The sequence below is a fragment of the Rosa rugosa genome, chromosome 1 (genome assembly GCF_958449725.1).
Source record: "Rosa rugosa chromosome 1, drRosRugo1.1, whole genome shotgun sequence".
Classification (NCBI taxonomy): domain Eukaryota; kingdom Viridiplantae; phylum Streptophyta; class Magnoliopsida; order Rosales; family Rosaceae; genus Rosa; species Rosa rugosa.
This window is the reverse complement of record NC_084820.1, coordinates 2,409,233-2,425,789: the sequence shown is the minus strand read 5'-3', so window position 1 is coordinate 2,425,789 and position 16,557 is coordinate 2,409,233. Positions and strand designations below refer to the sequence as shown.

General features: G+C 39.7%; 2 protein-coding genes and 1 long non-coding RNA gene across 3 annotated transcripts; 2 read left to right on the top strand and 1 right to left on the bottom strand.

Moving 5' to 3' along the window:
- The first annotated feature begins 676 nt into the window (after nucleotides 1-676).
- On the top strand, nucleotides 677-1,985 carry LOC133726892 (uncharacterized). The gene is made up of 3 exons (XM_062154526.1): nucleotides 677-886; nucleotides 978-1,514; nucleotides 1,626-1,985. Exons 1-3 carry the CDS (start codon nucleotides 677-679, stop codon nucleotides 1,983-1,985), a joined length of 1,107 nt encoding a protein of 368 aa, XP_062010510.1.
- A 2,249-nt stretch (nucleotides 1,986-4,234) lies between these two features.
- Nucleotides 4,235-5,855, bottom strand: LOC133726995 (uncharacterized). Its single transcript, XR_009854965.1, has 6 exons — nucleotides 5,431-5,855; nucleotides 5,122-5,211; nucleotides 4,950-5,009; nucleotides 4,801-4,866; nucleotides 4,388-4,648; nucleotides 4,235-4,299 (listed from the first exon to the last, which is right to left on the bottom strand). It is a non-coding gene; the product is annotated as an uncharacterized LOC133726995 (long non-coding RNA).
- A 2,668-nt stretch (nucleotides 5,856-8,523) lies between these two features.
- Nucleotides 8,524-15,936, top strand: LOC133726891 (early nodulin-like protein 14; the record flags this gene model as incomplete). Its single annotated transcript, XM_062154525.1, has 4 exons — nucleotides 8,524-8,548; nucleotides 11,018-11,158; nucleotides 11,290-11,347; nucleotides 15,768-15,936. Coding segments are annotated over 4 exons (393 nt in total), but the record flags the coding sequence as incomplete, so codon positions are not given.
- Nucleotides 15,937-16,557: the final 621 nt, after the last annotated feature.

Sequence of the window (16,557 nt, the reverse complement as noted above, 5' to 3'; positions counted from 1 at the left end):
TCACTAAACAGAAGATTAACACCGTTTACTTTATTCAACTTACATTAACGACAAAAATAATTTATAATACAAGCATACAACCACTTCCGCCGATCCAGTTCTACCACCATCCACACTACAATGACTCTCATTTCAATCTCCATGTATGGACCCATTTTACCCATCACCATCGGCAAACCTTGTATCTATAACTCGTAAAGATGAAGAGATAAGCACCCATATTAGTTTTCAATTAAGAGAGAAATTTTGTTTTGTTTCTGTGTAGATGTGTTAATCCTCAATAAATTTTGAAACATGGATTTATATAGACTCTTTAACAAACATGGATTTATATAGACTCTTTAACAAACTGCTAAGTGGTGCAGGTTTTGGTGGGGAAGTAAAGTGGAGAATAAGAAAATTCATTGGCTATCTTGGGAAGGTTTGTGCAAACCTAAAGAGGAGGGAGACATGGGTTTTCGTGATTTATATGCTCATAATCTTGCTCTCTTAGCTTAGCAGGGGTGGCGTTTAATATGCTATCCTCATTCTTTACTTAGCCGACTTTATAAGGCTAAGTATTATCCTGATGGTGATTTTTGGAGTGCCTCTTTAATGTCATCACCATCCTTTTGTTGGCATGGAATTTTTGAAGCTAGATCAGTGCTTAGAAGTGGGGTGAGATGGCAGGTGGGAGATGGGAGATGGCCAATCCATTCATATTTGGGATGATCCTTGGTTGCCTAGACCTAACTCGTTCCAACCTTTCATTAGGAGGGATGGTGCTCCGACTTTGGTTAGGGAATTATTGCTCCCTGAGTTGTCTTGGAATTCTGATTTTATAGCTCAGTGGTTTGAGCCAGAAGATGTAGCGTTAATTTTGTCTATTCCTCTTAACCAACGGAGTGTCTCTGACAGATTGATTTGGCATTTTGACGCAAAAGGTCTATTCTCAACTAAAAGTGCCTACAAGCTTGCTATTAATTTAGTTCATGTAGATCCCTTCTGCCTCCAACCCTTCACCTATTGTGGAGACATGGAAACGGATTTGGAATGCTGGAATCCCTGGTAAGGTGAAGGTTCACATGTGGAAGGTATGTGCTTCTATTCTTCCTACAGTGGCTCAACTTCGAACCAAGAGGATTTGGATTACTGATGGTTGTGTTTTCTGCAATGATGGAGATGAATCTATTCATCATGTTAGTAGAGATTGTTCCTTTGTGCATGCTATGTTAAGAAAGGTTCCAAGCTTAAGTTCGGTGATCTCATCCAGCAGTGACTATCAAGCTTCGATGTTGGATTGGTTATCTCACTCTATGCAGACTATTTCTTCTGAGCTTTTTGACTTTCTTCTGTATCTGTTATGGGCAGTATGGAAGGAGAGGAATCAAAGAGTGTGGAATGGTAAGAACCTTGATTTGGAACAACTTTTCTTCCAGGCAGCCTCTAGTTTCTCATTGTTTACCTCCCTTCATCCGGGTAGGAGTCCCAAAATAAAACGTGCTTCAGCTCCATTGGGTGCCTCCTCCGACAGGGTGGCTTAAGGCAAATCTGGATGGAGCATTTGATAGCAGTTCTAACATGGGAGGGATCGGTGTTGTAGTACGTGATTCTGAAGGGCTGATTGTTGGTGGCTCTTGTTGCAGAATTTCGTCAGTTATCTTCTTGTAATTGAGGCTCTTCCTGGGAAGGCTGCATGTGCTTGGGCTGTGGAGTTCAACCAGTCACCTAATATCTTTGAAAGTGATTGTCTTCAGTTGGTCAATTCTTTGAAGTCTGAAGAGGAAGATCATTCCATGATTGGGAGGGTGGTTGATGACATTTTGGTCCACTTAACTTCTATTCCTAGTTCTTTCTTTCAACATGTTTACAAAGAGTCCAATTTGGAAGCACACAAGCTTGCAAAGCTTGCGTTGTATTCTAATGTGTTTGCTAATTGGAAGGGTTCTATACCTTCCACCATTAGAAGCCTTGTTGCTTCCTATTGTAATACTTCTTCTCATTGAGTAATAAAATTCTATTGTCCTCCTATAAAAAAAAAAAAAAAAATTAGAGATTTTTTTTTTTTTTAAATACTCTTTAACAATTTAGAGATAAGGGGCTTAACGATAATTCTCGCCTGGGGCCTCTAAAGACTCAGGACCGACCTAAAAACATGATACCTATTAACACCATATTTTCTTGAAATTCTCCTTACCATTTGTGAAGTCCCGTACTTTTGGTTTGGCCCAAAACTAGAAGAGCTTAAAGGCGCAAAGACAAAACTCAATACAAACTTTGTGTATCAAACTGAAAAGAAATAGAAATGGGCCAGAGTTTTCACGCTATTCGCTACCTTCCATTTCTAAAACCTCTCTCTCTCTCTCTCTCTCTCTCTAAAGCTAACACTGACAAATGAACCTATCACTATACGTATCTAGTTTTCCAACTAGGAATTTGCACCAGCATGCATATTACAGCTACCAATTTCAGGGTGTCATACACAATGCACATGACATGTATAGTACGTTCTTTGTGAAATTTGGCTGGACTCACTCAACTGCTTTCCTAAAATCCGAGAGCTAACTACTTGAAGAAAACAAGACTGAAACTTTGTGGGAAATTTTCTGATATTACTTCATAGAATTAAACTGATTACAAGAGTCACTACAAGAGAAAACGAAAAATGTGATGAATAGAATTCCTCACAAAAAGTCTAAATTCCTCGCTTAAAGTGATGAGCGAGGAAATCAAGTCGTCGCAAACTTTCCTTGCCTAAACCCCCTCACGGATTACTATATGCGATGACTTTTGGTTTCCTCACAAATTAAGAATTGCGAGGAACGCATATTCCTCACAAATTGAGAATTGCGAGGAACACCTATTTCTCTCGTATTAATATTTGTGAGGCTCTTGTATCCTCATAGTTAAGAATATGTTGTTCATTTCACAATTCTAATATATGCTGTTATTTTACTTGCTGGAAGCCTTGAAGATAAACAACAAATAAAAGGCATAATTAAAGAATTATCAATCACTTTGGACTTATTAAATAAAGAATAATTATTACAACTGCAAGAACAAAAGATCTTGGAAGATGTTTAGTTCCTTAATTACATATACAAAAGATACTCTCTAAGTAGAGGTCCATGAAAATCAAGGCATCAATTGAAATCCTCCATACCAAGACACCTGGGAAGTCATCCATGCCTTCAACATTATCAATCCTGGTGCAAAGCATGCCATTGTTTTTGCTAGTAAAATACACCCCTGTAATTTGTTAAAGATCATCCACTAAAAAGATTTTAATTTTGCTCGACTATTATTGGAAGCTTGTCGCTCAAAGTCACTTGTATGACTGAAGATGAGTATCCAATGATATGCCTCTTCAACGAGCTTTGCCCTGAAATCTTTCTTCCTCTTCTTCATTTTCTCCTACAGCAAAATGAAAAGAGATGACTACATAGCTGACAAACAAATCCAGAAAATTTATATCATAAGTTCAGTAATAATCTGACATTGATCAACCCACAACAAAAGTTATACCACCACCAAAAACCTATCAAAAAGTAGTAGCTTGAACAATAAATCCTAATATCCTATTCAGCATAAATGAAATCAGCACAATCAAAGACCATAACTAGGGAAAAGCAGGATAACAATACTAGTCCAGTTGGTACTAGTTCAAAAATACAGGTGGTGTCAGCTTTATTATAATAGGGTCTCTGTACCTGCTAGCTCAAAAATACTGCCGACATAGAAACAGACCCTGTTGATCCCCCCGAATTGTTGACAGACCATCAACCTAACTCTTATCTGATTTTAAATAAAAAATAGAGCAATGATTGAGCTGAAAAGGCAGGGGAGGATGAAAGTTGACTTTAAAGTTTCTGTAGAGAACAGCTATTACAATGACTGAGCGCGAGTATCTCCTTTGAAACAAATCGAGCATTTTGGCTTTCGGGAGATGGTCAAGTGTTGCTATATAATCCTGCAGAGGTACATAGTAGATGGAATTTATTCACATTATGATGTTGCAAGTTCTACAACGTATCTTCAATGTGGATATTAGGAAGATGAATAAGAAGCTGGATTTCCGCTGCTTCATGTGATACATCAACATCTTCACCACGAAGTTTCTGTAGTGCAACTTCAAACTCTTTGTGTTTTCCTGTCTTTGCCTTCATTCATGATGAGATGAGGCTATAATCTATGTCACTTTATTGGACTTTACCATAAACTAAATAGAATAATAGAAATGAAAGTAGTCTCTTACCAACCATCTTCGAGACTCAGGAATGAAAAAGAGGCCGAAAATGATCACAGCACACGGAATAAGTCCTGCAATCACCACACAAATGAGCCCTCTGTTAATAGTGTTAGACAGCATACAGTATTCTAATTACAAGCACAAGTCGAAGAAATTCACCTATTAATGCTAGAGCCCTCCAACTCACTACTATCCCAATTATGTATGAAACGGACACTCCAGCACAGATCATTAACTGTAAAACAAACAAGAGTCGCCATCACTTGTTTGCTCTTGCTTGCTGAAAAATCAAAGCCAACTTACGAAAAAAAGGTACTAGTAGCTTCAAGGATTACATTCTTATTACATGTTTACCTGATTTGCAGTAGTTAGCCTTTCTCGAAGATTTTTTGGAGCAATTTCAGCTATGAAAACATGTACCTTATGTTGCAACAAACTTCGTTAATAACATATGTAGAAGTAGCATATATTGTTAACTTATCTTAGGAGTGTTGTGTTCTGTACTTCTATGATCCATCATATTGTGGTCTCACAAAATGCTCAAACAACAATAGAGGGAAGGAGTCACTCACCACGTAAGAAAAGGCTCCCATTCCATAACCATTTGCCAGCCTCCCACTGTCAAGAGGCCAAATACTCTTCAATAGCAAAAAATGTAGAATAACTCAATAAGGTCACAAGCATAAAGCACAGATGATTTCAAGAGTAGCATAATACAAACCTCAGCAAAGTATATAGCTAGCCAACCTGCAACACAAAAAACACTGGACAGTCTCATGGCCTGCATACAAGTTATACAGTCCAGATATTGTTAGACTGAGAAAAGCAGTGGACTAGTTTAGTCATGGATGTTCTGAAATAGGTGGTGTTCCCTGTATATTCGACATATTTACCCCTTTTCAACCAATGAAATCAGCGATGGGACCAATCGTGATAGCACCAATCATTGCACCAAATGTCAAAAGGGAGCCAAACATTGAGTACTGCATACAAATATAGAGGGAGAGAGAAGAAGCTTCAGTAGGCGATCAAAATTCAAACTTGAAATTGCAATTCAGTAAATTTAAAAGAAAAGAATCAAATCAAATTGATATACAAGTCCAAATTGACCAAATAACATATACAAATGGATTAAATTGAACGAATGTTGGCATCAAATTCAAAAAAAAAAAAAATCAAATTGAAAACCCTCGATCACTGACCGAACTAAGCTGCAAGGAGCGAAGGCAAGGCAGAGGCGAAGGCGGAGGCCGATTTGATAATCGAGAGGTTGGAGAGCGACCTGATTTTGGCGGAGGTGGAGAGCTGGTTTGAGATTTTGGCCGGCCAAGCAATTGTCGGACTGCGACCGCCTCGGAGGTGTTTTTACAGGCCAATCTCAAGGACGCGGACAATCTCGGTAGTGCTTCCTCCGTCGCGGGAAGCGGGAAGCACGTGGGCGATGCGAGTGGTGAAGTTCTTGAGCTCCTCAACAACGCCGTTGAAGGCGGTTCCGCCGGAGAAGACGAGGAGGGAAGGCTGGGCGGCTGGGATTGGGTTGCGAGTGGAGGAGAAGGAGCAGCGGCAATGGTTAGGGTTTTGGAGCGGGAGGAGATTTTCAGAGAGAGAGGGAGAGAGTGAGCAGAGTTTTTTTTCACAACTAGAGTGAGTAGAGTTTGACCGGCCTTCTATCTCTTTTTCATTCGAGAGGGAAGTTTAATATTTGGCTGAAAAATTTGGCGCTTTTAGCTCACGGCATACAAGGAATTATAACCAAGGAATTAGAAACTTCCTCGCAAACTATGAGAATTTGTGAGGAATTTTTCCTCGCAGATTTTTAACTATTTTTAACAACTCTATCTTAACAACTACGGTAAGATATGAACAGTGGAAGTTAATGTACAAACCAGAAAACCAGTAAACTAAGCCATCCTGCAGCCATCCTGCTACTGCCAATACTCCCCCTCAAGCTGGATCAAGGGGATTCATTGATCCAAGCTTGCCCAAAATCCTGAGAAACTGAGCAGTGGGAAGTGATTTGGTGAAAATGTCAGCCAACTGATCATGGCTTCGGGTGAAGTGAGTATCAATGATCTTGGATTGAACTTGAGCTCGAATGTAGTGACAGTCAACTTCTATGTGTTTGGTTCTTTCATGAAACACCGGATTAGAAGCAATATGCATTGCAGCTTGATTGTCACAGAAAAGGGACATTGGTTGACTACTAGGAAACCCCAAATCAGATAGAAGACCTTTTAACCAAATGAGCACATAAGCAATGGAAGCCATAGCTCTATATTCATCCTCTGCACTAGAGCGAGCAACAACTGTCTGCTTCTTGCTCTTCCAGGTAACTAAGTTACCACCAACAAATGTGCAGAAACCGGTAGTTGATTTACGATCAAGAGAGTTCCCTGCCCAATCAGCATCTGTGTAACCCATGATTTGAGTGTTACCATTGTTTTTAAACAACACACCCCTTCCAACAGAGCCTTTGAGATAACGAAGAATTCGTTTAACAATGTGAAGATGAGCCAAAGTGAGAGAATGCATGAACTGACTGACAATGCTTACTGCATAAGCTATATCGGAATGAGTAATGGTAAGATAGATAAGCTTACCTACCAGCCTTTGGTAATAGCTCACATTCAGGAGAGGCTCACTTTGTACATCAAATTGGAGCTTGCTGTCAAGAGGAGTGCAAGCAGGCTTGCAGTCCTGCAGATCAGTATCTTGTAAAAGATCAAGAATGTATTTTCTTTGGTTTAGAAAAAGACCTTTCTGAGAAGTGGCCACTTCTATACCAAGAAAATATTTGAGAATGCCCAAATCTTTCAAAGCAAACCTATTTCGCAAAGATTGTTTAAGAGTATTAATCTCTTCAATATTGTCACCTGTCACAATTAAATCATCAACATAGATAAGCACCACAAGCTTACTAGTTGAACCAATTCGAACAAATAAAGAAGAATCTGCATTACTTCTTTGAAAACCAACTTCCTCAAGTACTGAACTGAGCTTGGCATACCAAGCACGAGGAGATTGCTTTAAGCCATAAATAGACTTGTGAAGCTTGCAAACTATCTCAGGATCATGGGATTGAGGATGATCGGGAGGAAACTTCATGTAAACCTCTTCTTCAAGATCACCATGTAGAAAAGCATTTTTTACATCCATTTGATATAGAGGCCAAGCATGATTGACTGCAACTGATAACAAAACTCTCACTGTACTCATTTTAGCAACAGGAGCAAAAGTCTCCTTGTAGTCTACTCCATATGTTTGAGTAAAACCACGAGCTACCAAACGAGCCTTATGTCTCTCCACAGAGCCATCCGAATGAAGCTTCGTTTTGTAAACCCAACAACTGCCTACATCCTTCTTCCTTTAGGAATTCGAACAACACTCCACGTATTATTGTCATGAAGTGCTTGAAGTTCATCTGCCATAGCTTGCTTCCATACATCAAGCTGATTAGCTTCCTCAAAACTTTGAGGTTCATGAGTACAATCAAGTGCACTTAGAAACGCAGAATGAGCAGGGGAAAAATTCTTATAAGATATAAAGTGTGTCATCGGATACCTTGCAGTGTAGGTTTTATAGTCTTTGAGCTTTGACGGAGGACCTCGTTGTCGTGGAGGATTTCTACGAAGGAAAATTGCATGTGGAGATACCAAAGGGTTTCTACGAAGAATAGCTGCTGGTGGAGAGGCAGGCTCAACAACAGATTGCATATCAATTTCTGAATCAGAGATTACAGCTGGAACTTCTTGAACTGGACTATCATGATTGATAGACGAGTTGCAATCCTCATCAACAGGAAGATCAGGATTGACGTCAGGATTGACAGGCAAGTTGCACTCCTCATCAACAGGAAGATTAGGACTTGGAAACGAAACAGATAGAAACTCCCCCTGACCAGTATCACATAGTTTCTTAGTGAAATAGGGAGTTACTTCATCAAATCTCACATCCCTGGAAACAATAAGCTTCCTAGTAGCATAATTGTAGCATTTATACCCCTTTTGAGTAGATAAGTATCCTAGAAAAACACACTTATTGGCTCTAGGATCAAGTTTATCACGTTGATGAGCTTGAATATGAACAAAGCATGTGCAGCCAAAGACCTTTAAGTGAGATAGATCAATCTTTCTCCCTTTCAACACTTCAAGAGGAGATTTGAAACCAAGCACTCTACTAGGAAGTCTATTGATGAGATATGTGGCAGTGAGAACACCTTGAGACCAAAAATTTTTTGGAACATTCATTTGAAACATAAGAGCTCTGGTCTTTTCAAGAAGGTCTCGATTTTTTCTTTCGGCAATCCCATTCTGTTGAGGAGTACCAACACAGCTTGTTTGATGCACAATGTCTTGTGTGCTCAAGTATTGTGACATGTTATTGGACATATACTCAAAACCATTATCGGATCGTAAAATATGAATAGATGATGAAAATTGAGTGATGACAAGTCTATGAAAATCCTTTAAAACATCCACAACTTCACTTTTTAGTTTCAAAAGATACAACCAAGTAATCCTTGTAAAATCATCTACAAAGGTTACAAAATACTTAAATCCATCATAGGACTCAAGAACTGGACCCCAAATGTCTGAATGCACGATTTCAAAAGGATTACTAGCGCTAGACAAGGAAGAAGTAAATGGCAATCTAGAGGATTTTGATAAATGGCAGACTTCACATTGATTAGTTGCCTTGCACATATTTGGGAACAAAAAAGACAACACTTTCTCAGAAGGATGAGCCAAACGTTGATGCCACAGGTGATGATCTTGTGCTAAACTTGAACTAGCTTGAAAAGCCTTGGAGACAAAAGAGTTTTTTGACAGATAATAAAGTCCATTCAAGAAGAAACCTTCACCAATCTTCTTCTTGGTGATGAGATCCTGAAATATAACATTATAAGGAGAGAAAATGACAAGGCATTTTAAGGTATGTATAATTTTTCAGACGGATAGAAGTTGAAAAGGAAAGGAAGGAACATAAAGCGCACTTGACTCAATGAAACTAGAAAGTAGTTTTAGTTTTCCCTTTCCCAAAACAGAAACTCCTTTGCCATTTGCTACTGAAACTTTAGAAGGAATGGACAATTTTTCAAAATCATGCAAATTTTCAAGCTTATTTGTCATGTGATCTGTAGCTCCTGAGTCTATAATCCAATAATCATCCATAGCACAAACATTGAGAGCAGTTGAGAAGGATTTTAGAATACCTGAAGCTTCTTCAAACGGGACACAGTCAGTTTCAGCAAGAAAACCAGCAAACTTTCCAAGGAGTGCAGTGTGGCCTTCAATCCCAGCCATGGCTGTTTCTTCACTTCCACCATGCATCTGCTTCTTGCTGAGATAGGCCGCAAATTCATTGATTAGAGTAGTGGGATTGGAGGTGAAGTTCAGCATACCCTCAGAAGGAGTAGAAGAAGCTGCTGCAAGGTTTGCTTTTGGTGGATTCCAACCCTTTTGAGGACTTTTTCCTTCCTTTAGGAACTTTGGCTTCTGTTCAGGATGGAGAACCCAGCATCTATCCTTGACATGTCCAACACCCTCACAGTAGCTGCATTTTAAGTCAGGTCTCTTGCCTTTGTACACTTTAGCTTCAGCTTGCCTGTGATTAGAAGCATAAGCTCTAGATTCAGATGCACTTGTCTTGGTCTCCATATTCATCACTTTTTTTCTAACTTCTTCTCTTTGAATGGTGGCACACACATTGTTGAAAGATGGAAGCTCAGTATTCATGAGAATATGACTTCTCAAATCTTCATATTCTGAACTTAAGCTTGCAAGGAGCTGAAAAATCTTGTCCTCCTCAGCTCTTTTTAACAAGACACTAGCCTTAGTAGTATGAGGTCTATAAACATCTAGTTCATTCCACATACTTGTAAGGTTACCAAGATGCTGAACAAAGGGCTTACCTTCTTGTTGAAGATCAGCAATATCTCGTTTAAGTTGAAAAACTCGAGCAACATTATTCTGATTTCCATACATCTCTTTGACATGATTCCAGAGATGCATAGAGGACTCAGAAAAACTGAAAATTTCTGCTATTCTGCTCTCCATGGAGTTGATTAGCCAAGACATGACGAGTTGATCCTTGCACAGCCAAGAATCAAATGTAGGAGAGTCAGCTTTAGGCTTCTGTATAACTCCATTGACATAGCCAAGCTTAGACCTTCCTCCAAGAGCAAGTGTAACAGCTCTAGCCCAAGAAAGATAGTTGAATTCATTCAACAAAACAGAGCTAAGACGTTGGTTTGGATTTGACTCCACATCGGAAGAATTTGCAAGAGGTTCATCGTCTTTTAGAACCAGATTTCCCAGCCATCTTAAGCTAGTGAACTCAGGAACTACACAAGAAAGAAAACCAGACTCAGGCCTTGAATGCCTGCTCTGATACCATGAAGAAAACAAGACTGAAACTTTGTGGGAAATTTTCTGATATTACTTCATAGAATTAAACTGATTACAAGAGTACACATTTATACAAGGGGGAAAGACAAGAAACCATACTTTTTAACCTCAACTAAGCCCATAACTATGTTTAACAACTCTATCTTAACAACTACGGTAAGATATGAATAGTGGAAGTTAATGTACAAACCAGAAAACCAGTAAACTAAGCCATGCTGCAGCCGTAGCCATACTGCTACTGCCAATACTACTCTCTTCTGTATAAATTCAGACATCTTGTCCAGACCTCATTACCAATTTTCCACACGGAGAAGAAAACCATTCAGGCCACAGGGATAATAATATGACATTAAGAGATGGTGAAGATGGTGAATTTTTTTAGTTGCTGTTATAGCATTTGCAGCAATGTTACATAGTACAGAAGCCGTAGACTACAAAGTTGGAGACGACTTGGGTTGGACTATACCTCCGGACGGTGCCGACCCGTATGCAGACTGGTCACTGGACTGCCGAGCATACCCTTGTAGTCGGCGTTGATACTATAAGTGAGTGTAATACTGGCTAGCCACTTCTCTGAGTTAACTTTCCATTAGCTTAGTTTTCAGGATCTAGATATATCATGATCATGGTGATAATGTTGTTATTTGTGTGCAGCATTTGACTTTCCAGTAGGAGAACAAGACGTGGCTTTTGTGACAAAGGAGGATTTTGACACGTGTAGAATCGCTGTAAATCTGTATGTAATTAGGATCTTATTTAATTAGGATATCCTGTAATTATGGAAAGATTGTTTCCTATTAGAGTTAGACTACTTGTACTTGTATATATACCCTCATTGTGGGATGAATAGATTTATCGAATTAACCCTGAATTGAAGTATTCTTTTCTACTTGGTATCAAAGCAGGTTCAATCCTTTGAACTTGCGCTGCATCCTTTGAATCCTGAATCCTGAATCCCGAAGAACACCACAAACCGCTGCGTACCACCACCGTTGAAATCAAACCATCCTGAATTTCAAACCACCATCACCCTACCTTTTTTCGAAGAAAAAAAAAAAAAAAACTTTTTTTTTCAAAAACATTCATATCCATCTTGAAACACTTGAAAATCCAATCCTGCGAAAATCATGAATTCCTCAATGATGCAATCAGAGAAACAGGCTATGGGGCATTCGGTGACTACCGAATTTTCTGTTATGGCTCAACGCAAACAGGGTCCTCCAGGCTTCTCAGGACCTTCTCCACACCGTCCTCTAGGTAAACCAAATCCATATGCAAACAAAAGGTGCATTATCTGTGGGGAATTAGGTCATAGTAAGGAGCGGTGCTATGAAGTGATTGGTTACCCTGATTGATGGGACTTCACCAAGAAACCGCGAAAGAATCTGGGCAAGGCCGCTGTTGCTACTACAGAGAAAGTTTACCTAGACAATGCCTCTGCTAATGTAGCGCAGTCAGGTATGAAGGGTAAGGTTACTTTTAATAGTACATGGATAATTGATACAGGTGCATCTGACCATATAACCAATGACCCAAGTCTTGTGAAAAACCTTAGACGTTCCCCTCAAGCCGTTGTCTCTACTGCTGATGGTACTCCAACTCCGGTCACCGGAGAAGGTTCTATTGCTTTATCTGATACCTTAACCCTTGAATCTGTCTTAGTTGTTCCATCACTAGCTTATAATCTCTTGTCTGTTGGTCAAGTTATTTTAGCTCTTGCATGTATTGTGACCTTCTATCCGTCTTTCTGTGTGTTTCAGGACATTCTGACTCGACGGATTCTTGGTTATGGTGTTAGAAGGGGGAAATTATACTATCTGGATCTGACAGAGACTGGAAAGAAACAGAAGCATCTTTTGGGACAAGCCAATCAGATCAACGGGGTAGAGAATGCGAAGGAAGCTGTATGGTTATGGCATCGCCGTTTAGGTCATCTATCCTTTCGTTATCTTAAGAAGCTGCAACCTCAATTGTTTTCAGTTGTTAGTGATTTGGATTTCCACTGTGACATCTGTGAACTGGCCAAGAGTCACCGTATTTCATATTCACCAAGTCTTAATAAAAGTCCTATTCCTTTTATGAAGATTCACTCCGATGTCTGGGGTCCTGCGAAAATTCCTTCTCTTTCTGGAGCTCGGTATTTTGTAACGTTTATTGATGATTGCACTCGCATGACATGGGTGTCGTTACTGAAGAATAAGAGTGATGTATTTGGAATGTTTACCGAATTTCACAAAATGGTGGCAACTCAGTATCAACAATCCATCAGAGTGTTTCAGTCTGACAATGGTGGAGAGTTTGTGAATGGCCCTATGATTGAGTTTTGCCGGTCACATGGAATTCGTCATCAAACCTCCAATTCTTATACTCCTCAACAGAATGGTTTAGCAGAACGGAAGAACAGGCAGTTGATGGAAGTTGTTCGTGCTTCCTTATTTGGCATGAATGTACCTCGGTCCTATTGGGGAGAAGCAGTAAAATCAGCAGCATATCTTATCAACCGTACTCCTTCACGGGTGATTGAGTTTCAGAATCCTCATCAGAAGCTTCATACACTTTTGACCATCCCTTCTATGCCTAATTTGGAGCCCCGGGTGTTTGGTTGCACAGCCTATGTTCATATTCCCAAGCCTCAACGCAGCAAGCTTGATCCCCGTGCCCGTAAGTGTATCTTTGTTGGTTATGCTGACTTCCAGAAGGGTTATCGATGTTATGATCCCCTTACTGGCACTATACATGTCTCTCTTGATGTTGCTTTTCGTGAATCCGAGCCTTATTACTCAGGGGGAGCTTCTCAGTCTTCCCTTCAGGGGGAGAGAGGTTGTGAAGGGAATCCTCGTTCTATTATTGATTTTGATGTCTTTGAAGACTTGGAAAATTTGGAGGATACATTTGAGGGTAGAAATTTGGAAACAGAAAATGCAGTTGCCGAACAGAGCATTGTGAATTCCGAAATAGACAAGCGACTGCCGAACGAAGTGTTGCGAATACCGAAACAGAAAATGCGACTGCCGAACAGAGTGTTGTGAATTCCGAAACAGAAAATGTAACTGCCGAACAGAGTGTTGTGAACTCCGAGACAGAAGAGACGACTTTTCTGGATAGTTTGAATCAAAATCAAGACGTATCTGAAGCTCACACACAAGATATTCCCCCTTCTGCATCACCAACTGAAGATCCCGGTCAGAATGATCCTCCTCAGGTACCCCTAAACTTTAATGAATCTTCTGGGTTAGAAAGTGTCGAACCTAGGAAATCATAAAGGGTTACCAAGGGAATTCCTAAGAAACAATATGAACCAGATATCAAAGCCAAAGCTAAATACCCTATAGCTAATTTTATGTCTAACCATAGGATTTCTGGGTCACATGCACTTGTTGTTGATCAATTATCTACTGTATCTATTCCTAGTAACGTGCAGGATGCATTGACGGATCCAAAATGGACAAAGGCGATGAATGAAGAATTGGAAGCTCTTCAAAAGAATGCAACATGGGAGCTAGTACCTATGCCGGTTGGAAAGAAGACTGTAGGGTGTCGTTGGGTATTTACTGTGAAGCTTAATGCAGATGGAACTATTAGTAGATACAAGGCGAGGTTGGTTGCCAAAGGATATACACAACGCTATGGGATTGATTATGAGGAGACTTTTGCACCTGTGGCAAAGATTAATACTATCCGGATTCTAATCTCACTTGCAGCAAACAAAGATTGGCCCTTGCACCAGTTTGATGTGAAGAATGCGTTTCTTAATGGGAATTTGGAGGAAGAAGTGTACATGGATGTGCCCCCAGGTGTTAAGAATTACCCAAGTGACGTTGGCAAGGTGTGTAAATTGAAGAAGTCTTTGTATGGCCTGAAGCAGTCTCCAAGAGCTTGGTTTGGAAGATTTTCAAAGTCCATGAAAGCCTTTGGGTACAGACAGAGCAATTCTGACCATACCTTGTTTATCAAACGCAAGAATGGTAAGATTACAGCTCTTATTGTGTATGTTGATGACATGATTGTTACAGGGGATGATCCGAAAGAGATGAATGAATTGCAAAAGTATCTGTCAAAGGAGTTTGAAATGAAGGATCTGGGACAACTGAAGTATTTTCTGGGTATTGAAGTTGCAAGGTCTAAGAAGGGGATTTTGCTTTCACAAAGGAAGTATGTCCTTGATTTACTTGCTGAAACAGGGATGCTGGACTGTAGACCAATGGAGACACCCATTGAGATGAATCACAGACTTGCTATTTATCCTGATCAAGTTCCAACTGACAAAGGGAGGTATCAACGTCTTGTAGGAAGGTTGATTTATTTTTCACATACTAGACCTGATATTGCTTATGCTGTGAGTGTTGTTAGTCAATTTATGCATTGTCCTAGTGAAGAGCATATGGATGCAGTCTTTCGTATTTTGAAGTACTTGAAGATGGCGCCAGGTAAAGGGTTACTGTTTCAGAAAAAAGATGAATTGGAAGTTGTTGGGTACACAGATGCAGATTGGGCTGGTGATAAAACTGACAGACGTTCTACATCTGGGTACTTCACTTTTGTTGGAGGGAACCTTGTCACTTGGAGTAGCAAAAAGCAGAAAGTTGTTGCCAGATCAAGTGCAGAAGCTGAGTTCCGAGGTATGGCACATGGAGTCTGTGAAATGTTGTGGATTCGTAATGTCTTGAAAGACCTGGGTTACAAGCTTAAAAAGCCTATGGATTTGCATTGTGATAATACAGCTGCCATTGAGATTACACATAATCCAGTTCAGCATGATAGAACAAAGCATGTGGAGGTTGACCGTCATTTTATTAAAGAAAATCTTGACAGAAAGGTTATTCGCTGTCCATTTGTAAACTCAGAGGAACAATTAGCTGATGTTCTTACTAAAGGAGTGTCTAGGAAGGTATTTGACAGCTCAGTTGACAAGTTGGGCATGATAGACATCTATGCACCAACTTGAGGGGGAGTGTAGAATCGCTGTAAATCTGTATGTATATAATTAGGATCTTATTTAATTAGGATATCCTGTAATTATGGAAAGATTGTTTCCTATTAGAGTTAGACTACTCCTTTGTACTTGTATATATACCCTCATTGTGGGATGAATAGATTTATCGAATTAACCCTGAATTGAAGTATTCTTTTCTACCGTGCACCACCACAAATCCGCTATGGGAATCACCGGTTCCAGATGAAGTTACACTTGTTCAATCAGCGGGCACATTTTATTTCATTGGCACCTTCACCGGCCACTGCGCCAAAGGCCAAAAGGTTGCCGTTAACTGGACCAACTCTCCAGTCATGACTCCTGCTTAGAGTCCAACCCCAAGTTCATTTGCTGCTGCTGAAGCTAACAGTAATGCAAAGCTGCCGCTCAAGCATCTTTCTAAAAGAGTTGACAAACACAGCAACAAAAAGAGTGCCATCGATCAAAGTTACTAATTACTTGCTAGCTAGTATAATTATGAAGAGAGCTAGCTATTATGTTTCTTTATCTTTCATCTTTTTTTCTTTTCTTTTTTCAATCAATAAGAGTTGCTATAATCTTAGCCGTTTAAATTAGTACATTCGATTCAAATACACTTGTCTCATTCAATTACATAAGCATTGTCATGACTTGATAGCACCGAAGTTTACACTAAAAACTAATTAATAAGCTGGAAACCCAATATTTTTATAGAATGGTTCACATTCATTTACATCTGGACATAATTACTAATATTTACTATAGAATGGAAACCGTAGGTTTGCAACAGCTATCTTGCAATCCTCCTGCCGGATGCCATACACAAGACAAATACCACGTACAAGATCTCATGTAATTTGGCGGGGATCTCAATATATAGCTTCTGAAATCTGGCTGATACCTTCTCCCTATAGAAATCAAAAACCACGAAGACACTTAACATTTCGTACACAAGTACACATACAATTAAT